Source organism: Lithobates pipiens, unplaced genomic scaffold (assembly GCF_037356315.1).
Source record: "Lithobates pipiens isolate NorthernLeopardFrog02 unplaced genomic scaffold, aLitPip1_a1.2 Scaffold_16, whole genome shotgun sequence".
In the NCBI taxonomy this organism is placed as follows: Eukaryota; Metazoa; Chordata; class Amphibia; order Anura; family Ranidae; genus Lithobates; species Lithobates pipiens.
Genome location: NW_027507748.1, coordinates 291,726,259 through 291,750,645, shown reverse-complemented (window position 1 = coordinate 291,750,645; position 24,387 = coordinate 291,726,259). Strand labels below are relative to the sequence as shown.

Sequence of the window (24,387 nt, the reverse complement as noted above, 5' to 3'; positions counted from 1 at the left end):
GAAGCCCACACACGAGCGGACTGTCCGCTGAAACACTGTTCAGCGGACAAAGTTGGGCGAACAGTCCGCCCGTGTGTACGCGGCCTTAGTGTGAAATCTCAATGTAGATGTGGTATTCCTCCCCGTTGAGCTTTATATTCTGACAGCGAGGAGACATTTGCCTGCCATCAGAATACACTGATCAGCATTACTGGCTATAGCCTGCAGTGCTGAACTAGTGGGGAAAAACAAACAGAAGTTGATCAATACATTGACTTCTGCACAACCTCCAGGCCCATACATGGATCGAGATAAGGCTGGTTCCTGCTGAGCCAGATGCATTTTGATCCATGTATGGGCAACATCTAAAGTTCATTATACAATGATTGTGTGATCAGATTGTTATGTGTATGGTTCTCTTAAAGCATTTACACTACACAGTACAGATGACAAATCTGCCGTACTAGCTATTGAATTTTGACAGCCAGTGCAGATGGTTGTCAGAATACCCAAAAAGCAACTGCATCTGATTGGATGCAGCTGCTGTTTGACTGTTTTCCACCTGGCTTCTTGAATTTTTAAATTTAAAGATGACAGGTGGGTGGGCGCCAACAAGGCCACCCACAAAGCAAATTTGCGCTGGTTCAGAAGAGACCTGGCAAAATTTGCTTAGTGTATGGTCAGTTTTTGATTTAACCACTTAAGGACCGCCGCCTGTACATATACATCGGCACGGACAGGCACATGCCTTCCAGAGGGTGGGAGGTCCAATCAGACCCGCCCTGTCGCGGTCCGTTTCACTTCAGGAGCGATCCGTGATGAGGAGGCGGCCATTGATTTCTGGCCACCCCCTCGTGATCGCTCCTGAAGAATGAGAAGCTTTCCCTGCCTGTGAACTGTAAACACAGGCAGGGGGAAGTGATGTCACTCTCCTCGTGTCCGTCTTTTTGACCGGAACGCCGAGGAGAGAAGACATCATAGTAAGTGTACAACACTACACTGACACCAGGTACACATAGGCACACTTTCCACCCCCCAGTCACCCACTGTCACAGTGTCACTGATTGCAGTGGTCATTTATTTACTGATCACTACATTTAGTGTCATTTGTGACTGTAAAAAGTGTCAGGGCAGTTAGCTTTAGGCCCCTTTAGGTCCAGGGTAGCCCCCTAGCCCCCCTAATAAAGGTTTAACCCTTTGATTGCCCCCCAGGTAACCCTTTCCCCCCCTTTTGCCAGTGTCACCAAGCAATCGTTTTTCTGATCGCTGCATTAGTGTCGCGGGTGCCGCTAGGTAGCCAGTTATTTTTTTAGGTTCTCCGCCAGGTTTTTATAGCGTTAGGTACCCCCATATACAACCTAATAAAGGTTTTAACCCCCTGATTGCCCCTAGAGTTAACTCTTTCGCCAGCGATCACCGTATAAGTGTCACTGGTGATGTTGGTTAGCCAGTTAGTTATTTAGGTTCCCCGTCAGGTTTTTATATAGCGTCAGATACCCCCATATATTACCTAATAAAGGTTTTAACTCCCTGATTGCCCCTTGTTAACCCTTTCACCAGTGATCACTGTATAAGTGTTACGGGTGACGCTGGTTAGTGTGGCTTCTGTAGATATATATATATATAGATATATATACATCCAAAGAGGTTGTTCTCCCCAATGGACGAACATATGCTCCGCTGGTACAAAAAAGTGTCTGTTTACTTATTTCAATTGGCTTTGCTGAATGCTCATATGCTATACAGAGCTTAAGGCGGGACTTATTTATCTTGACAGCAAAAGCGTTTGCTCCCACGATACATAAAGCCGTGACTCCAGTGCTGTAGGAGGTGATTTCACCACCACGTTTTTTTTGCGGGAGGCTGCCCCCATGCTTCGGCATATATATATTTAATGCACAGGTTGCGTTCAAAAATGTTTTATTTTTTACTTTTTTTTTTTGGTATTTGCTTTGTAGGTATGGTATGGTCTTACTGTTATACTGTAATGTTACTTTGTTTTAATGTTAACCATAATTTTCTTAGCAGGTACGCCATTCAGTTGCAGCGCGGATTTATTTATCTTGACAGCAACAGATCTTTGGAAAGATCTAGGGTCTAATAGACCTCAATTAAAAAAAATTTAAAAAAAGAAGAACACCTGTCACTACCTATTGCTATCATAGGGGATATTTACATTTCCTGAGATAACAATAGAAATTATAAGAAAAAAAAAAAAAAAAAAAAAAAAAAAAAAAAAAAAATGGAAGGAACAGTTTAAAAATGAAATAAAAAAGCAAAATAAATAATAATAATAATAAAAAAAAAATCACCCCCGTCTCCCCCTGCTCTTGCGTAAAGGCGAACGCAAACGTCGGTCTGGCGTCATATGTAAACAGCAATTGCACCATGCATGTGAGGTATCACCGCGAAGGTCAGATCGAGGGCAGTAATTTTAGCAGCAGACCTCCTCTGTAAATATAATGTGGTAACCTGTAAAGGCTTTTAAAAATGTATGTAGTTTGTTGCCACTGCGCGTTTGTGCGCAATTTTAAAGCATGTTGTGTTTGGTATCCATGTACTCAGCCTAAGATCATCTTTTTTTATTTCATCAAAAATTTGGGCAATATAGTGTGTTTAAGTGCATTCAAATTTTTTTTTAAAAAAGTGTTTTTTTCCCCAAAAAAATGTGTTTGAAAAATCGCTGCGCAAATACTGTATGGAAAAAAAATGCAACACTCACCATTTTAATCTGTAGGGCCTTTGCTTTAAAAAAAATATACATAATGTTGAGGGGTTCAACGTAATTTTCTTGCAAAAAAAAAAATGTTTTCATGTAAACAAAAAGTGTCAGAAAGGTCTTTGTCTTCAAGTGGTTAAAAGAGTAGGTGATGTATGACATAAGCTTCTAAATGTTGTGCATAAAATGCCAGAACATTTCAAAATGATCCCATTTTGGAAAGTAGACACCCCAAGCTATTTGCTGAGAGGCATGTCGAGTCCATGGAATATTTTATATTTTGACACAAGTTGCGGGAAAAATATTTTTTTTCTTTTTTGCACAAAGTTGTCACTAAATGATATATTGCTCAAGCATGCCATGGGAATATGTGGAATTACACCACACAATACATTCTGTTGCTTCCCCCGAGTATGGAGATACCACATGTGTGAGACTTTTTGGGAGCCTAGCCACGTACGGGACCCCAAAAACCAAAGCATCGCCTTCAGGCTTTCTAAGGGTGTACATTTTTTATTTCACTCCTCACTGCCAATCACAGTTTCGGAGGCCATGGATTTCCCAGATGGCACAAACCCCCCCAAAAGACCCCATTTTGGAAAGCAGACACCCCAAGCTATTTGCTGAGAGGTATGGTGAGTATTTTGCAAATCTCGCTTTTTGTCAAGTTTTGAAAATTGAAAACTTTCTTTCTTCATTTTCAAAAACAAATGAGAGCTGTAAAATACTCACCATGACTCTCAGCAAATAGCTTGGGGTGTCTAGTTTCCAAAATGGGGTCATTTGGGGGAGTTTTGTACTATCTTGGTATTTTATGGCCTTCAAAACTGTGATAGGTAGTGAGGAGTGAAATCAAAAATTTATGCCCTTAGAAATCTTGAAGGCGGTGCTTGGTTTTCAGGGTCCCGTATGCGGCTAGGCTCCCAAAAAGTCCCACACATGTGGTATCCCGTACTAAGGAGAAGCAGCAGAATGTATTTTGGGGTGTAATTTCACATATGCCCATGGCATGTGTGAGCAATATATCATTTAGTGACAACTTTGTGCAAAAATAAAAAGTTTGTAATATTCCCGCAACTTGTGGCAAAATATAAAATATTACATGGACTCAACATGCCTCTCAGCAAATAGCTTGGGGTGTCTACTTTCCAAAATGGGGTCATTTGGGGGGGGGGGGGGGGGTTGTGCTATCTTGGCATTTTATGTCCTTTGAAACTGTGATAGATAGTGAGAAGGGAAATCAAAAATTTGCACCCTTAGAAATCCTGAAGGCGGTGATTGGTTTTCAGGGTGCCGTATGCGGCTAGGCTCCCAAAAAGTCCCACACATGGTATCCCCGTACTCAGGAGAAGTAGTAAAATTTATTTTGGGGTGCAATTCCACATATAACCATGGCAGATTAAGGCTTACCTGTAGGTCCAAGAAATATCTCCTAAACCTACACAGTTTAGGAGATATTTACTAAAAGACAGCTGCATGCAAGCGCGCTATCGCCGTTAGCAGCGTCTCCCATGCGCGGGAGTGACGTCATCGCTGCTCCGGCACTGTGAGTGGGCAGAACAGCTATACCCAGAAGAAGATGGATGCTCCGGACTACAGGGGACATCGGAGACATCGCTGGCTCCTGTGTCAGGTAAGTGACACATAATGGGCTACTATGCGATGCATAGTAGTCCATTATGCTTTACCTTTGCAGGGAGACAAAGAGGAAGTAAACCCATCACAGACCCACTCTCCGATCAGTACGGGGTGGCTGCTGGCCCAGCATACTGTGACGCAGACATCAGTAGCCCGGTCATATGTGTGCCCTGGAGCAATTACTCCAGCAACCAGCAACCACCTCTGGAGCTGAGGCATGTCGTGGCCGACCCAGCGCGGAGCTCTGGTCTGCACACGCTTGCTGGCCAGGCTGAGGAGACTACAAGGATAAGAGTATCCAGCCTGTCACCCAGCCAGCTGTTGATAGCAGATCACAGGATCATTAATCTTGTGCAAAGAGCAAAGCTTCTGCCAAAAAATCCATGGACCTATGGGCCCGCAGGCAGGGGCGTACTAAGTGGGGGGGCGGGGGGCGTGCTGCCCTGGGTGCCACACACTGGGGGGGGGGGTGTCAGGCCAGCGCCCCCCCCCGCAACTGAAGTGTCAGACAGCGCCGTGCCTCGGGTTCGCAGCCCACACAGAGAGCCGTTCTGATCAGTCTCGGCAGCGGCTGTCACTCACAGCCGAGCAGAGTGAAGCCGCCTCCCCCTCCTCCATGCACAGCACTGTGTAGACATAAAGGAGGAGGGGGAGGCGGCTTCACTCTGCTCGGCTGTGAGTGACAGCCGCTGCCCGAGACTGATCAGAACGGCGCGGCGTGAGTCACGCGACCACAGAGAGAAGGGGATTATTGCGCCGGGTCCCGGATCACTGAGCCGACAGGTGACACTTCACTCGGGTGCTGCCCACACCTCCCCCCTGCAATGCCGCTGCCTTGGGCCCAAGGTACACTATGGGTCCTTAGGGGAGGCTGTGCACTGTAGGGGGGGTTCTTTACTGTGGTGGGTCCTGCACTGTAGGGGGGTCTGCACTGTAGGGGGGTCCTGCACTGTAGGGGGGTCCTGCACTGTAGAAGGGGTCCTGCACTGTAGGGGGGGGTCCTGCACTGTAGGGAGGTCCTGCACTTTAGAAGGGGTTCTGCACTGTAGGGGGGTCCTGCACTGTAGGGGGGGTCTGCACTGTAGGGGGGGTCCTGCACTGTAGGGGGGTCCTGCACTGTAGGGGGGTCCTGCACTGTAGGGGGGTCCTGCACTGTAGGGGGGGGTCCTGCACTGTAGGGGGTCTGCACTGTAGGGGGTCTGCACTGTAGGGGGTCTGCACTGTAGGGGGGGTCCTGCACTGTAGGGGGGTTCTGCACTGTAGGGGGGTCCTGCACTGTAGGGGGGTCCTGCACTGTAGAAGGGGTCCTGCACTGTAGGGGGGGTCTGTACTGTAGGGGAAGATTCGGCACTGTAGGGGGGTCTGTAGGGGATTCTGTACTGTAGGGGGGTCTGCGCTGTAGGGGGAGGGGTCTGTACTGTAGGAGGGTCTGCACTGTAGGGGGGGGGGGTCTGCGCTATAGGGTGGAGGGGTCTGTACTGTAGGGGAGGATTCTGTACTGTAGAGGGGTCTACACTGTAGATGGGGGTCTGTATGGTAGGGAGGGGGGTCTGCACTGTAGGGGATCTGTGTAACATGCAGAGGGTCCAGAGCTGTGAGGGGCTGTGTAATGTAAAGGGGTGCAGAGGTGCAGGGTGCTGTATAATGTAAAGGGGTCCAGAGGTACAAGCGCTGTGTAATGTAAAGGGGTCCAGAGGTTCAGGGTGCTGTGTAATGTAAAGAGATCCATAGGTACAAGGGCTGTGTAATGTAAAGGGGTCAGGAGGTTCAGGGTGCTATGTTATGTAAAGGGGTCCAGAGGTACAAGAGCTGTGTAATGTAAAGGGGTCCAGAGGTGCAGGCTGCTGTGTAATGTAAAGAGGTCCTTAGGTGCAAGGTCCTGTGTAATGTAAAGGGGTCCAGAGGTACAGGGTGCTGTGTAATGTAAAGGGGTGCAGGGCGCTGTGTAATGTAAAGGGGTCAGGAGGTTCAGGGTGCTATGTTATGTAAAGGGGTCCAGAGGTACAAGAGCTGTGTAATGTAAAGGGGTCCAGAGGTGCAGGCTGCTGTGTAATGTAAAGGGGTCCAGAGGTGCAGGCTGTTGTGTAATGTAAAGGGGTCCAGAGGTGCAGGTTGCTGTGTAATGTAAAGGGGTCCAGAGGTGTAGGCTGATGTGTAATGTAAAGGGGTCCAGAGGTGTAGGCTGCTGTGTAATGTAAAGAGGTCCTTAGGTGCAAGGTCCTGTGTAATGTAAAGGGGTTCAGAGGTGCAGGGTGCTGTGTAATTTAAAGGGGTCCAGAGGTGCAGTTGTGGAGAGGGGGGGTACACAGTAGTGACAAAAAGATATTGAAGGATGCAGAGGTATGCAGGGGACACGGTGGGTGTTTTTACATTTTATGGTGGGGGGGGGGGGGTGCCAGATATAGGATCCGCCCCGGGTGCCAAATGCTCTAGGTACGCCCCTGCCCGCAGGGTTCTTGATCCTTCTCCTTCACTAGATAGAAAAAAAAAACTGAAGCTGCAAGGCAGGCTGTGGGGTTGTTACCTAAGGGACCGCCCCTTGGGTGCAACAGGAAAGTTCTAGTTTTTATATTACATGTTATCATGTCATGCCTAGTCCTCTCCTAAAGGTGGTGTAACAAACCCAATGGTCTAAGAGAGGAGCAGTGTCAGTCGGTGAATATAAGAGAAAATAAAAATAGACAAGTGGTTAACCACTTCAACCCCGGAAGAATTTACCCCCTTCCTGACCAGGCCATTTTTTGCGATAAGTCACTACATCACTTTGACAATTGCGCGATGTTGTAACCAAACAAAATTTATGTCTTTTTCCCCCCACAAATAGAGCTTTCTTTTGGTGGTATTTGATCACCTCTGCCGTTTTTATTTTTTGCATCGCATAGTAGTCCATTATGTGTCACTTACCTGACACAGGAGCCAGCGAAGTCACCGCTGTCCCCTGTAGTCCGGCGCATCCATCTTCTCGGTGGGGCCGACGCTGTCATTCGGCTAAGCCGCGATGACGTCACTCCCGCGCGTGAGCCGCAGCTCGCGGCATATCGCCGTTGACTGCGGCGCACTCAGTGCGCCTGCGCGCCGTAGACAGCGGTGCCTGTCTTTCGGCAAATATCTCCTAAACCGTGTAGGTTTAGGAGATATTTCTTGGACCTACAGGTAAGCCTTAATCTAGGCTTACCTGTAGGTCAAAGTGTGTTGTAAGGGTTTACAACCACTTTAAAGTTATAGCATCTACAAAAAAGAAGGGATAGATTTATGGCATTTTTATTTTTTACTAGTAATGGTCTGCGATTTTTATTGGGACAGCAACATTGCGGCGGACAGATCAGACACTTTTTTTGAAACCATTGACATTTCTACAGGGATCAGAGCTATAAATGACCATTGATTACTGTATAAATGTCTCTGGAAGGGGTTAACACTAGAGGTTGATCAAGGGGTGTGTTCCCTGACTGTGTTCTAACTGTAGGGGGGTGGGACTGACTGGGAGAGGAGACCGATCGGTGTTCCTCTATACTAGAAACACACGATCGGTCTCCTCTCCGCTGACAGGATGTGAATCTGTGTGTTTACACACAGATCCACTTTCCTGCTCTGTCACGAGCGATGGTAGGTGCCCGTTGGACATCGTGGCCGCTGGGCACGCATATTGGCTCCTCAGTGACTTGGTGGGCACGTGCTCCCCTTTACCAGCAGGAAGCTGAGGATGTCATAAGACCACTCCCAGGATGGGAGATCCCATCTCCGGCATCATTTGACAATACGTGGGATATGAAGTGGTTAAAGAGACATTTTTTTTGCGCATATACACAATTTTTTAAAGCGTATGCAAGCTCTTGGATGGGAAGTAAAGGTGAACAGATGTTCAGACAAAAAAAAAAAAAAAAAAACACACCACACACTTCCTCTGTCACACATGTGTGGGCATTTCCAGTGACACCTACAAGGCCAAAAACCTTCAAAAAACAAAACACAACCCTCATGTACCTTTGCCAGCATAGAGCACAGCCTGCATTGAGATTAAAGGCATCCTTACTGCTTAAAGCTACTGCGCAGGCACAAAAACGCTCAGGTGTGTCCTTCTCACCGCAGACCCCTAGAGCGGCCAACGCTCTCCTGTCCTCCTCACCGCAGACCCCTAGAGCGGCCAACGCTCTCCTGTCCTCCTCACCGCAGACCCCTAGAGCGGCCAACGCTCTCCTGTCCTCCTCACCGCAGACCCCTAGAGCGGCCAACGCTCTCCTGTCCTCCTCACCGCAGACCCCTAGAGCGGCCAACGCTCTCCTGTCCTCCTCACCGCAGACCCCTAGAGCGGCCAACGCTCTCCTGTCCTCCTCACCGCAGACCCCTAGAGCGGCCAACGCTCTCCTGTCCTCCTCACCGCAGACCCCTAGAGCGGCCAACGCTCTCCTGTCCTCCTCACCGCAGACCCCTAGAGCGGCCAACGCTCTCCTGTCCTCCTCACCGCAGACCCCTAGAGCGGCCAACGCTCTCCTGTCCTCCTCACCGCAGACCCCTAGAGCGGCCAACGCTCTCCTGTCCTCCTCACCGCAGACCCCTAGAGCGGCCAACGCTCTCCTGTCCTCCTCACCGCAGACCCCTAGAGCGGCCAACGCTCTCCTGTCCTCCTCACCGCAGACCCCTAGAGCGGCCAACGCTCTCCTGTCCTCCTCACCGCAGACCCCTAGAGCGGCCAACGCTCTCCTGTCCTCCTCACCGCAGACCCCTAGAGCGGCCAACGCTCTCCTGTCCTCCTCACCGCAGACCCCTAGAGCGGCCAACGCTCTCCTGTCCTCCTCACCGCAGACCCCCTAGAGCGGCCAACGCTCTCCTGTCCTCCTCACCGCAGACCCCTAGAGCGGCCAACGCTCTCCTGTCCTCCTCACCGCAGACCCCTAGAGCGGCCAACGCTCTCCTGTCCTCCTCACCGCAGACCCCTAGAGTGGCCAACGCTCTCCTGTCCTCCTCACCGCAGACCCCTAGAGTGGCCAACGCTCTCCTGTCCTCCTCACCGCAGACACCTAGAGCGACCAATGCCTGTCCTCACCGCAAACAAATAGAGCGACCAACGCCTGTCCTCACCGCAAACACCTAGAGCGACCGACGCCTGTCCTCACCGCAAACACCTACAGCGACCGACGCCTGTCCGCCTTACCTCAGATACATAGAGCAACCAATTCCTACACCACAGATAGAGTGAACAATTATTTTATTCCCCCCCCCCCCGCACGAGGTGTAATCTGCCTCTCCAGAAAAAGCGACTCTACCTGTAGCAAGAACTAGAGTGCTGAAGATTTTAGCTGACTAACCAACCACCTTTCCTCAGTAATCCGTTACTAGCCGTCTGTTGCGTCAGCAGTATTAATATAGCCATGAAATGCCCGCCAGTCTGTCCCCACCAATCCCGTGCTCCGCTCCTCCCATTCCTCACACTGGCACATCCCAGCCCGTATGAGGTTGGGAAAGGAAACAACAAACATGGCGGAGCACTCCAGCCCGGTCGGCGCTTCCTTTGCCGTTCGGCTTAAAGTTTCCCTGCGCCGATACGGGTCCTACGTGTGGCTGTTGCTGCTGCTGGCGGGCCTGCTTCTTCTCTACCATTTCCGAGCGCCGCTCCGCCTGTACGAGACCGTGCTGGCCGGTGAGTGCACAGCCGCTTCGTCCAGGCCCAGGCCTTTGGCTCTGCTCGGTTGCCTAGCAACGGGGATTCAGGTGTGTCGGCTGCTGTTTTGCTGAGCAGCTGCGATACAAACCCATCATAGGCAATGCTCGGAGTGTTGTGGTACTATAAGCTGCATCCTGCCTAGATTGTGTGTCTACAGGGATACAATATGTAGACAATTCTACTTACACAGCGACACAAGGTTAAATACTTGAAGTGAAACTTGAGCCTGGGTTCACACTTGTGTGAACACAGACATTGTATGTAATTCGCACTGCATTGCTGTCCCGATCACATGCCATGTCTGTGCAATGCGAGTTCAGCCTTACGCTAGGTTCACACTGCTGCGGTGCGAATTTAGCGCCATTTTGATCTGATTGCGTTGCGAATTTGCATTGCAAATTCCTTATGCGTTGTTACGATTTTACTGCAGATTTTGCAGTCTATGGAGCTGCAAATCAACTGCGGGTTCCCGCATCGCACTCGACACGCACGGCAGTTCACACTGCCATATGCTAACTATTGGGGAGTGTCATTATATGTTAACGACACCCCCATTTCAGCTCACATATCACACTGCCAACTGACAGTTCGGATATAAATCAGATCGCATATGTGTGAACACACATGCGATCCGATTCTGGTCCGAACAGAAAAAAAGGGTCCTGTGCGTGTTTGGACCGAATGCGGTGCAATATCAGCCATACTATCTGTATGGCTGACATCGCACCCGCACAGACATCGCATGTAATGTGAACAGCAGTGCGCTGCGAATTACATGAGATGTCTGGCATCGCAAAAGTGTGAACCGGCATTGACAGGACAATTTTTAAGGCTAGGTTCACACTGCTGCGATGTCCGAGATCGGATGTGATTCGCATGCGATCTCTGTGCGATGCGATTTCAGGCATACAGATAGTATGGCTGAATTCGCCACGCATCCGGCCCAAACATGTACAGGACCCTTTTTTTGGTCCGCAGCAGAATCTGATCGGATGGGTGTTCACATGCGATCCAATTCCTGTATGAGTTTGTAGATTGCACTGCGATATGCAAACTGATTTGGAGGTGTCATTAACTTTTAATTGACACTCCCAGCAGTTCGCATAGGGCAATGTGAACTGCCGCCGGGAGGCATGCGATGCAGGAAACCGCAGTAGATTTGCAGCGTTCCCGCATCGCTGCAGTGTGAACCTAGCCTTACACAGCTTAGACTCACAATGCATTGATGTGAACGGCACTCATGGAAAACTATGTTATTAAAATGATTTGTGAATTTGAGTGATTGCAACGGCTCAAATTCACAATAGAATTTGCAGCAGTGTGAACCTAGCTTTAGTGCCGGTTCACACTAGTGCGATGCCAGACATCGCATATAATTCACAGCGCACGGCTGTTCACATTACATGCGATGTCTGTGCGGGTGCGATGTCAGCCATACAGATAGTATGGCTGATATCGCACCGCATTCGGTCCAAACACGCACAGGACTCTTTTTTTTTTCTGTTCGGACCAGAATCGGATCGTATGTGTGTTCACACATATGCGATCCGATTCATGTCCGAACTGTCAGTTCGCAGTGTGATATGCGAGCTGAAATGGGGGTGTCGTTAACATATAATGACACTCCCCATGAGATCTCATATGGCAGTGTGAACTGCCGTGCGTGTCAAGTGCAATGCGGGAATCCGCAGTTGATTCGCAGGGTTCTCTCGTCGCACTAGTGTGAACCGGCACTTACAGTTGTATGGCTGAACTTGCATTGGATTCGCATTACTTTTCCTGCACTGGATTCGATTCGCATGGGTGTTCTCACCTATGCGATCTGCTTCCTTTCCGAATCCACTTTTCGCACTGCGATCTGTGAACCAATCTGGGGGAGTCATTAACGTATTGACACCCGCAGCGGTTCACAGAGGGCAGTGTGAGCTCCCTATGGGAGAGATGTGATGCGGGAACTGGTGCTGGAATCGCACTGGTTCCCATATCGCTAACTTAGGCTTAGTCAGAAAATAAAGTCCTGCTAGATCACTTCAGGCTGGCCCCTTTTAGGTGTAGCTGTGTGAAACATTAAAAATGTCTAATACTGTTTAAAATCCAGTAATACCTCTCTGATGAGGGGAGGGCCCTCAACAGTGAAGATGAGCTGCAGCAGGTTCGCACACTCCACATGCAGAGCCTGCCAGGAAGTTGGCGCTGCACTATTCATCGGCAGTGAGACATGTCCCGATGCACAGCTGCAGAGATTAGGACATGTCTCACTGCCTGTGTTTAGCGCAGCACAATGCTGACTTCCTGGCGGGCTCTGCCCATATGTGGTGTGCGAACACGCCAGAGCTCATCCTTACTCAACAGAAGTATCTCAAAGACCGTGCGTAGGTTCCTACCTCTGTTGCCCTGAGCCATCGTTGCCTCACCCTGTACCTACCCGTTCCCCCCTCCTCCCCCTTCTATTCTGATTTCTCTATTCTATATTTTGTTCTCTCTTTTCTTCTCTGCTAATATTTAAGGAAAGTGGAAATTGAGCCCAGGCAGCCCCCCTTTTTTATTTGTATTTTTCAGTGATGATACCTTAGTCGCTACTGTGCCAATTGACATGAATGGGTACGCCACTATGCAATTCTATGTACCGATACTTACGTTTACTGTATATCTGTCCATTATATAACTGTTACACATGGGCTGTGTCCTGTGATTGAAATTTCAGTTACCCTTATGTCACTGCTGTAATGTTGGGTTTCGCCCCTTAAAAAAAGTAATACACTGTTTCACCCTGTTCTGCACATGTTGGTGTTGCTCTCCATTTTTTAGGCAATGCCGAATTTGTAGTGTTCGGTCTGCTTTGGCCCCTTTCATACTGTTTTTCAAGCGCTACAGCGCTAAAAATAGCGTATTAGTATTCACCGCTCCTACCCATTGAAATCAATGGGGTAGAGCGGCTGTACCGCAGGCAAAGCGGCACTCCATCTGCCCTTTGCAGGTGGTTTTAACCCTTTTTCAGCTGCTAGCGGGGGTTAAAACCTCCCTGCTAGTGGCCAAATATCGCCGCTAAAACTACGGTAAAGCGGCACTAAAAATAGTGCCGCTTTACCGCCGATACCCTCACCGCCCCAGTGTTAAAGGGGCCTTAAAGCGGAATCAAACCCTCCTATCCTTCACAGCCAAGGAAGCTGCTTCTGTTTGATCTGCAACTGTCAACCATTTGACAGTTTGGTTGAGGACACAAGCAAATGCGACAGTTAAGCCCCATACACACTATTAGATTTTCAGCTGATTTTTTTTTTTTTTCCTTCAGATTTACCAAAACCATATAATATGAGGTCAAACCTTAGGATTTTCAATTTATATGCAATCAGGCAGGCTCTTGCACTACATGGTTTTGGTAAAACCGAAGACAAATATCAGCAGAAAATCTGAAAGTGTGTATGGGGCTTTAGACTACTTTCACACTGGGGCATTGGGGGCGGGGGGGTAGGGTTGCCACCTCATCCCTTTAAACCTAAACATATTAATTACACAGGTTCTGTGGGTGATTAACCTATAGAGATCCGCGCTATAGCCAAATGACGGCTACAGCGCGGACCTCCTTTGCCGGGACTACGTCTATTGACGTTGTCCCGTGCACGAGCGGCCTGCGCGCCCCCTGTGATCGGCGAGTCTATGAGACTCGCCTGATCAGGGATCCGAGCAAGGGGTCGATCCCGACCCATTACCACGTGATCAGCTGTCAGCCAATGACAGCTGATCATGTGATACAACGGAGCCGGTAATCGGCTATTATTCCTCCTCGCGCTGACAGCGTGAGGAGAAAAAAAGAGCCGATCACTGGCAGCCGTGATCGGGACATCAGTCCCGATCACGGCCAGCCCTGCCAGTGCCCACCTGCCCCCTGCCAGTGCCACCCAGCGGTGCCCACAGTGCCACCCATCAGTGCCCACAATCTGCCTCAACAACTGTGCTGCACCCCAGTGCCACATATCCGTGCCCATCAGTGTCATCTACCAGTGCCCAGCAGTGCCACCTATCAGTGCCCATCAGTCCCATCTATCAGTGGCACCTATCAGTGCCCCTTAGTGCCACCCATCCGTGCCACCCATCCGTGCCATCTTATCTTTGCCCATCTGTGCCTATCGGTGCCACCTTATCTGTGCCTATCGGTGCCGCCTTAACTATGCCTATCAGTGCCCACCAGTGCAGCCTATCAGTCCCACCTCATCAGCGCACTTTAATGAAGGAGAAAAATGACCTGTTTGCAAAATTTTATAACAAACTATTAAACATGATTTTTTTTTATTTTTTATTTTACCCTTTTTTTATTTGTTTAGCAAAAAATAAAACTCCCAGCTGTAATTAAATACCACCAAAAGAAAGCTCTATTTGTGGGAAAAAAAATGATAACAATTTTATTTGGGTACAGTGTTGTATGCCCGCGCAATTGTCATTCAAAGTGCATCAGTGCTGAAAGCTGAAAATTGGTCTGGGCAGGAGGGGGGTTTAAGTGCCCAGTAAGCAAGTGGTTAAGGTGGTAATTAAACTCACTTGGTGCCTTATCAGCTTTTAATTAGCCTCAGAACCTGTGTAATTCATATGTGTTCGGGTTTAAAGGAATGATGTGGTGACCCTAGTCGGCGGTAAAGTGCTGCTATTTTTAGCGCCACTTTACCGTTGTTTTTGCTGAGGTTTTTGTCCGCTAGTGGGGCGCTTTTAACCCCCGCTAGCGGCCAAAAAAGCCTTAAAACTGGCCGCAAAGCCGGCGGTATTGCCCATTGATTTCAGTGGGCAGGGGCACTTTAGGAGTAGGGATGAGCTCCACCGTATTCACACACTCCACATGCAGAGGCCAACAGGAAGTTGGCACGTCGCTGCGTTAATCACAGGCAGTGAGACATTTTCTCGATGTGCAGCTGCAGAGATCGGGAAATGTCTCACTGCCTATGATTAGCGGAGCGCTGTGCCGACTTCCTGCCGGCCTCTGCATGTGTGTGAACACGCCAGAGCTCATCCCTATTTAGGAGTATACACCGCTCCTACAGTGCTGCAAAGATGCGGCTTGCAGGACTTTTTTTTTACCATCCTGCGAGCGCACCGCTCCAGTGTGAAAGCACTCAGGCTTTCACATTAAAGTGAGAGGAGAGGCTCTTTCAAGGGACTTAGCAGGTGCTTTTTTTTTTTTTTTTTTTTGTAAAGCACTTTAGTGTGAAAGTAGCCTTATCAATCCCGGCATTCCAGGAATGTAGCTGTTTTCTTTTAAACCATTAAATTGATGAATTTAGTTCTGCTTTATGATTTACTGCTGTTCAGGGGCTCTGGGCAAATTGGCAGCCTCCAGCAAGAAGAAACAGGAGCACAGCTGGAAGCAATTGACAGCACACACTCATTTTGGTGGCATGATTATTAATATAGAATAAATGTTCCTTGCTGAAGAACATTATTATTTATCAAGTTGTTGTGGATAAAGTTACGCTTTAACCACTTGCCGACCGCCGCACGACGATGTACGTCGACAGAATGGCACGGGCAGGCATATGGGCGTACCTGTACGTCCCTGCCTTCCCGCGTGCCAGCGGCGGTCGGTATCCGTTCAGGAGCGATCCGGGATGAGGGGGCGGCCATTCGTTCATGGCCACCCCCTCGCGATCGCTCCTGACGAATGGAAGTGAGGCGTGACATCACTTCCTCTCCTGTAATGTAAACACAGGCAGAGGAAGTGATGTAATCTCTCCTCCGTGTCGGTATTTTTCGTTCTGGCACCAAGGAGAGAGGATCGGTGAGTTGCACCAACACTACACTACACAGTAGAACATGCCAGGCACACTCTCACCCCCCCTTCACCCCCCGATCACCCCCCCAATCACCCCTGCCCCCCCAGTCACAGTGACACCAATTGCATTTTTAATTTTTTTTGCATTGGTGTCATTTGTGACTGTAATAACTGTTAGGGCAGTTAGGGTTAGCCCCCTTTAGTTCTAAGGTACCCCCCTAACCCCCCCAATAAAGGTTTAACCCCGTGATCACCCCCCGTCGCCAGTGTCACTAAGGCTGGGTTCACATTGCAGCGGTTTATGAGAACGAATGTGATTCGCACCGCACTGCAGTGTAAATCACATCCGATCTCTGTGCGATTCGAGTTTAGCCATACAGATAGTATGGCTGAATTCGCGTCGCACCCGCCGCAAACTCGCACGGGACCCTTTTTTTGGTCCGCAGCAGAATCGGATCGCATGGGTGTTCACACCATGCGATATGCGAACTGATCTGGGGGTGTCATTAACATTTCACTGACACTCCCAGCAGTTCGCATAGGGCAGTGTGAACTGCCGCCGGGAGGCATGCGATGCGGGAACCCGCCGCGGATTCGTGGCGTTCCCGCATCGCTCCAGTGTGAACCCAGCCTAATAAGCGATCATTTTTCTGATCGCTGTGTTAGTGTCACAGGTGACGCTAGTTAGGCAGGTAGGTATTTAGGTTCGCCGCAGCTTTTTATAGCACCAGGGACCCCCATATACTACCGCATAAAGCCCCCTGATTGCCCCCTAGTTAACCCTTTCACCAGTGATCACCATATAACTGTTACAGGTGACGCTGGTTGGTTAGTTATTTTTTTATAGTTTCAGGGCACCCGCCATTTATTACCTAATAAAGGTTTAACCCCCTGATCACCCGGCGGGTGATATAAGTTTGAGGGTCAGATAAGGTCTGCGTCGCCCCAGGCACCGTCAGGTTAGTGCCAGTACCGCTAACACCCACGCACAAAGCATACACCTCCCTTAGTAATATAGTATCTGATCAGATCTATATTAGCGTCGCCAGCAGTTTAGGTTTCCCAAAACGCATTGTTAGCGGGATCAGCCCAGATACCTGCTAGCACCTGCGTTTAGCCCCTCCGCCAAGCCCAGACCAGCCCACCCAAGTGCAGTATCGATCGATCACTGTCACTTACAAAACACAACACGCATAACTGCAGCGTTCGCAGAGTCAGGCCTGATCCCTGCGATCGCTAACAGTTTTTCTTGTAGCGTTTTGATACAGTCGCTGACAGCCTAGGTGCTTTTTTACCTGTGAGTCTCACTAGTGTACCCCTAATTTTAGGGGTGTCTACTTTCCAAAATGGGGTCATTTGGGGGGGGGGGGGGGGGGTTTGTGCCATCTTGGCATTTTATGGCCTTCAAAACTGTAATAGGTAGTGAGGAGTGAAGTCAAAAATTTACGCCCTTAGAAAGCCTGAAGGCGGTGCTTGGTTTTCGGGGCCCCGTACGCGGCTAGGCTCCCAAAAAGTCCCACATATGTGGTATCCCCGTACTCAGGAGAAGCAGCAGAATTTATTTTGGGGTGTCATTTCACATATGCCCATAGCATGTGTGAGCAATATATCATTTAGTGACAACTTTGTGAAAAAAAAATAAAAGTAAATAAAAGTTTGTAATTTTCCCGCAACTTGTGCCAAATATAAAATATTCTATGGACTCAACATGCCTCTCAGCAAATAGCTTGGGGTGTCTACTTTCTAAAATGGGGTCATTTGTGGGGGTTTTGTGCCATCTTGGCATTTTATGGCCTTCAAAACTGTAATAGGTAGTGAGGAGTGAAGTCAAAAATTTACGCCTTTAGAAAGCCTGAAGGCGGTGCTTGGTTTTCGGGGCCCCGTACGCGGCTAGGCTCCCAAAAAGTCCCACATATGTGGTATCCCCGTACTCAGGAGAAGCAGCAGAATTTATTTTGGGGTGTCATTTCACATATGCCCATGGCATGTGTGAGCAATATATCATTTAGTGACAACTTTGTGTAAAAAAAAAAAAAAAAAAAAAAAATATTTTTTTTTTTTGTCATTATTCAATCGCTTGAGGCAAAAAAATAAAATATTCAATGGGCTCAACATGCCTCTTATTAATTTCCTTAGGGTATCTACTTTCCAAAATGGGGTCATTTGGGGGGGGGTTTGTACTGCCCTGCCGTTTTAGCACCTCAAGAAATGAGATAGGCAGTCATAAACTAAAAGCTGCGTAAATTCCAGAAAACGTACCTTAGTTTGTAGATGTGACAACTTTTGTGCAAACCAATAAATATACAGTTATTGACTTTTTTTTTACCAAATACATTTTGGCCTAAATGTATGACTAAAATTGAGTTTATTGGATTTTTCTAATAACAAAAAGTAGAAAATATCATTTTTTTTCAAAATTTGCGGTCTTTTTACGTTTATATCGCAAAAAATAAAAATCGCAGAATCAGTCAAATACCTTTAAAAGAAAGCTCTATTTGTGGGAAAAAAAGGACGCAAATTTTGTTTGGGTACAACATTGCATGACCATGCAATTACCAGTTAAAGCAGCGCAGTGCCAAATTGTAAAAGACCTCTGGTCATTGACCAGCAAAATGGTCCGGTCTGAAAGTGGTTAAGGTGCCTTTCAGTTGGGACAGACTCTACCAGTTCAGCAGGGAATCTGTCTGCTGATCCCTGCTGAGCATAGTGGTCATAGACACAGCTCATTCCCCTCTATGGGCAGTCGATGTAAACGGACAGGCCGTCCGTTTTACACCTGACAACCATCCAATCTGATCCGCTAGATGAATGGGGAACTGATCCCCATTCTTCTGTTTTAAGCAAATCAGATCAGATGTTATTAGTTATTACACATGTTCCATGGAAGATAATGGAAGGTCCGATCCGGTCCACCTCGGAAACTGACAAGTGGACCTGATGGGTCTATCTGTGTGACAGGAGCCTTAAGAGGATCTGACTTTTAATAAAAGTAAACTTACCTGTCCAGGGATCCAGCGCTGTCCTCACCTGGACTGGTTCTTTGCTGGCCTTGGGGTCCCCGGTGCCAGCATGTTTACTTATACCGCATACACACGATTGGACTATACGGCTGACTTAGTCTGGCGGACAAACCGCCGGACTTTGTAGCGGAGGTCCGCTGGACTTTCTGAACAAGCGGACCTACCCATACACGACCGGACTTTTGAAATGAATGGACTTGCCCACACACGGAGAAAAGTCTGTTCATTTTGAACGTGACTCCAGGTAGCCATGACTAGTGAAGGAAGTCAATGTTGCCACCTTCATTGGCGAGATTGACACCTCACTGGCCCCATCACCTGGTATGGACTTAAAGGGGAAGGCCAGAGAGAACGTCGAGTCAACATCTCAAGGAGGAAGAAGAGAAGAAGGCGACGGCAGCGACAGAAAACCGGGCCACCGCTAGTAAAAGAGCTGGAAGAAGAAAGCTGAGGCCTGGCAAGAAGAACCAAAGAGAGGGACAAGACCCCTGAAGTCGGAAGAAGAGGCGGCGGCGACAGAAGACCGGGCCACCGCTAGTAAAAGAGCTATAAGAAGATAGTGAAGGCCCGGCAAGAAGAACCGAAGAGGGGGACAAGACCCTCGAAGTCGGAAGAAGCCCCCCGGACGGCAGCAGCGACGATGAAGAAGAAAGCCAGGCTCCTCCGCTAGTAAAAGAGCAGAAGATAGCGGAGGAGTCCGGCGAGAAGACCCCCCAAGACGGAAGACCACTGAAGCTGTCCAATAAATTATTTAAAAAACGTGTTTTGTTTTTTTTCTTTACATTTTTTTTTCACCAGGTGAATGAGTAGGGGTACATGGTACCCCAATACTCATTCATATAGGGTGGGCAGCCGGTATCTGGGGGTCCCCTTATTAAAGGGGGCTCCCGGATTCCGATAAGCCCCCCGCAGACCCCGACAACCAACGGCCAGGGTTGTCGGGAAGAGGCTCTTGTTCTCATCAACATGGGGACAAGGTGCTTTGGGGTGGGGGGGCCGCAGGGCGTCCCCTTCCCCAAAGCACCCCCCCCCATGTTGAGGGCACACGGCCTGGTACAGCTCAGGAGGGGGGGCCACCCACTCGTCCCCACCCCCTTTCCTGACCGGCCAGGCTGCGTGCTCAGATAAGGGCCTGATATGGACTTTGGGGGGGACCCCCCAGCAGTTTTTTCAGCGTAGGGCTTCCCCTTTAAGTCCATACCAGGTTACGTGGCCAGCAAGGTGTCAAGCTCACTGATGGAGGCGGTGACATTGACCTCCTTTGCTAGTCCCGTCTACCTAGAGCCGCGTTCAAAATGAACTGACTTTTCTCCGTGTGTGGGCAAGTCCGTTCGTTTCAAATGTTCGGCGGACTAGCACACAGACGGCCGGATTTTATTTATTTTTTTTAGTCAAAACTTCTTTCTAAGTCCGGTGGACTTTTTCTTTCCGGCGGACTCTGGTCTGCCGGATAGTCTGATTGTGTGTACGCGGCATAACGCAAACTAGCTGTGATGCCTTGTGGCTTCATAGCCAGCTTCCCACTGTGTCTCAGAAGGCTTTGGGCAGGAAAGGGTGGGGTGAAAACCTGTACTCAATCACCTAGGTGGTCAGAGCGCAAGTGGGAGAGGGTACTAAAACTAGGTACCCCCCTACAAAAAAAAAAACCTCCAAACGTGAGAGAACAGGGGGGGAAGGAGGTGTTAAAATGTAACTACCCTTTTGAAGGCCAGTTCACACCATAGAAACGCAGTCCGGATGCCTTCAAGATGCTTTTCTGAATGCGTTTTTGATGCGTTCCAGTGCGTTTTTCCCCTTTTTTTTTTTTTCTTAACCTTAACTAAGGACATGTATTCCAGTGTGTTTTTGATGTGTTTTACAGCATTCCAGTACAGTCCAGTGCAGAAAAAAATGCAGCATGTTCTACTTTTTTTTTTCTGGAACTAGAGTGCATTGGACCTGCAAGCACTGGTGTGAACTATGCCACGGAAAACCATAGAATCTACTTTCCATGCGTTTTTGATGGCGAAAAAAAAACACTGGACTGCATGTGGTGTAAACTGGCCCTTAGAGTGAATTTCTGCTTTAACCACAGACTTCTTTTGTGGTAATGCTAATATTGTTCTCTATCGCCTAGTGGTATTGAAAGCCCAGTAAAAATCCTCCCTTGAAGTGGGGCAGGTCCTGCCTATTTAGGTCTAGGGGGAGTGGAAAAGCAGTTTTACTCACCCAAGCCCCTGATCCCCACTAGATGGCACACCCCCATTCTTCAGTGGTGGACTGTTCCCCTGCATTTTTGATGTTAAGTGCATGGCTAGGGGCCCTGCATCGCTCTTGATGCAAAGGCCAGTCATGTAGCACTAATAAACCATTGGGAACAGAGGATCAGGTAGATAAATGTTTTTCCCGGTCCCGCGGAAGTAAACAAGAATTTAAAGGATAAGTCTACGTTCACACCATCAATAAAGTGCATCCATAAGTGATTACTGTGCAGCGAGCAGCACGTAGCTGCATCCACTGGAGACCTGTCATTATAGTGAATGGGGTTGGCTGCAGCAGGAATCTGATTTCTGCCGCTACTATTCACAGTGGCCCAAATCACCAGTGTGAATGTAGCCTAATGCCTCATACACATGATCAAACAATCCGGTGGAAAAGTCCATCGGACAATCCGCCCGCGTGTAGGCTCCGGCAGACTTTTTTTTCCCAAAAGTCCAGCGGACTAAGAAAGTATTTTTGCACTCCAATCTGTCCGCCGGACTCGCATTTCGGTGGACAGTACGGCCGTGTGTGTGCCAGTCCGCCGTACTTTTGAAATGAACGGACTTTTCCCGCCCGGAGAAAAGTCCGCTCATTTTGAGCGCGTCTCCAGGTAGCCGGGGCCAGTGAAGGAGGCTTCGCTGGCCCCGTCACCTGGTATGGACTTAAAGGGGAATCCCTGTGCCGAAAAATCGGCGTGGGGGTCCCCCCCCTAGGTCCCTAACAGATCCTTATCCGAGCACGCTACCCGTCCGGCCAGGAAAGGGGGTGGGGACGAGCAAACGCCTCCCATTTCTGAGCCGTACCAGGCCGCGTGCCCTCAGCATGGGGTGTCTTGGGGAAGGGGGGGCCGTGCGGCCCCCCCACCCCAAAGCACCTTGTCCCCATGTTGATGAGGACAAGGGCCTCTTCCCGACAACCCTGGCCATTGGTTGTCGGGGTGTGCCGGCGGGGGGCTTATTGGAATCCGTGAGCCCCCTTTAATAAGGGAGCCCCCGGATCCCGGCCCCCCACCCTGTGTGAATGAGTATGGGGTACAATGTACCCCAACCCATTCACCTGTGTAAAAAAAAAGTAAAAAAAAAACCACAACACGGGGTTAAAATAGTTTATTGCACAGCTCCGGGGGTCTTTCTTCGGGGGTCTTCTCGCCGGACACCTCCGCTATCTTCTGCTCTTTTGCTAGCTCTTTCACTAGTGGAGGAGCTCGGCTTTCTTCTTCGCCGCCACCCTCTTCTTCCGACCCTACTTCAGGGGTCTTGTCCCCCTCTTCGGTTCTTCTTGCCGGGCCACCGCGCCTTCTTCTAGCTCTTTTACAAGCGGTGACCCGGTCTTCTGTCGCCGCTGCCGCTGTCTTCTATTCTTCTGTTCTTCTGTTCTTCTCTTCTGGAGATGTTGCCTCGTCGCTGTCTCCGGTCACAATGACAGGCACGCGGCATGCAGCGACTTATATAGGGACATCACCGGATGATGTCCCCGCCCATTATGATGTCACAGTCCTAGAGGATGCGGAGACTGTGACATCGTAATGGGCGGGGACATGATCCAGTGATGCCCCTATATAAGTCGTGATTGTGACCGGAGACAGCGACGAGGCAACATCTCCAGAAGAGAAGAACAGAAGAATAGAAGACGGCGGCAGCAGCGACAGAAGACCGGGCCACCGCTTGTAAAAGAGCTAGAAGAAGGCGCGGTGGCCCGGCAAGAAGAACCGAAGAGGGGGACAAGACCCCTCAAGTCGGAAGAAGAGGGCAGCGGCAAAGAAGAAAGCCGGGCTCCTCCGCTAGTGAAAGAGCTAGCAAAAGAGCAGAAGATAGCGGATGAGTACGGCGAGAAGACCCCCGAAGACTGAAGAAGACCCCCAGAGCTGTGCAATAAACTATTTTAACCCTTGTGTGTTGTGTTTATTTTTATTTTTTTACTTTTTTTCACAGATGAATGGGTAGGGGTACATTGTACCCCATACTCATTCACATAGGGTGGGGGGCCGGGATCCAGGGGCCTCCCTTATTAAAGGGGGCTCACGGATTCCGATAAGCCCCCCGCCGGCAGACCCCGACAACCAACGGCCAGGGTTGTTGGGAAGAGGCCCTTGTCCTCATCAACATGGGGACAAGGTGCTTTGGGGTGGCACCCCCCCATGTTGAGGGCATGCGGCCTGGTACGGCTCAGGAGGGGGGGGGCACTTGCTTGTCCCCACTCCCTTTCCTTGCTGGCCGGGTAGCGTGCTCGGATAAGGGTCTGTTATGGACCTAGGGGTCGATTTTTCGGTGTAGGGATTCCCCTTTAAGTCCATACCAGGTGACAGTGCCAGCGACGCCTCCTTCGCTGGCCCTGGCTGCCTGGAGACAAGCTCAAAATGAGCGGACTTTTCTCCGTGTCTGTGGGCGAGTCCGTTCATTTCAAAAGTACGGCGGATAGTCCAGCGGACTTAGTACGCCGTATTAGTACGCCGCAAAAGTACCGTGTGTGGGCAGGTAGCTCGTTCAGAAAGTCCGCCAGACTAAGTCCGCCGGATAGTCTGCTACGTGTGTATGCAGCATTAGGCAGCCCATGTATTAGTCCTTTTTTTATTTTTTATTTTATCAGTGGGTTGAATGAAAAAAATTACCAAATTCCCTCATCCATACGTTTGAGGTGGATGGGGGAAATCGCTCCCACTCTACCTCTGTATTCTGACAGTGGGGAGATGTCCCTGTCATCAGAATATATTGTTCAGCGCTGCTAGCTATACCTGGCAGTGCTGATCATGTGGAAATTTCCCAACAGTCTGATTGTACAGAAGCTGACTTCTGTATAACCAGTCTGCCCATACATGGATCGAAATTCGTCCAGTCCAGTCCCTACTAAACCGGCTGAATTTCGATCCATGTATGGCTGGCTTAAATTCATGCTAAATGTTACACCCATATTTAAGGTGTGAAATGTTACTAGGCAGTGCCCTCCAATTTTGCGGTGTGACAGCAAGTGGGGGTTTCTCTTATATTCACTGACCAACACAGCTCCTCTCTTAGCCATTGGGTTGTATACCTTACCTCTAGGAGAATACTAGGCAAAGTTGTAATACAACACTCAGAACTTTCAGTTCCGTCCATGGGGGCGGTCCCTTAGGTATCAACCCTCCTGCCTGCTAGAAGAACTTTTTTTTTTTTGCCTAGTGAAGGAGAAAGACCTAGGAACTCTGCGGGCCCATAGGTCCGTGTGTTTTTATGCAGAAGCTTCGCTTTTTGCGCAAGATGAATGATCCTGTGATCTTCTATCAACAGTTGGCTGGGTGACAGGCTGGTTCACTTATCCTTGTAGTCTTCCCAGTCCTGCCATCGAGCGTGTGCAGGTCGCAGCTACGGCTCGGCAGGCCACAACATACCTCAGC

At 49.3% G+C, this 24,387-nt stretch overlaps 1 protein-coding gene across 3 annotated transcripts in view; it reads left to right on the top strand.

Moving 5' to 3' along the window:
* Positions 1 to 9,780: 9,780 nt before the first annotated feature.
* The window catches only part of ST7L (suppression of tumorigenicity 7 like), a 266,896-nt gene continuing 252,289 nt past the window's right edge, over positions 9,781 to 24,387 (top strand). For all 3 annotated transcript variants that reach the window (XR_013274492.1, XM_077481541.1, XM_077481540.1), the window contains exon 1: positions 9,781 to 9,974. Coding sequence is in view for 2 of the 3 variants with exons in the window: in XM_077481541.1 (XP_077337667.1) it covers positions 9,785 to 9,974 (190 nt within the window). In the remaining variant the exon portion in view is untranslated. The remainder of the gene's footprint in view (positions 9,975 to 24,387) is intronic.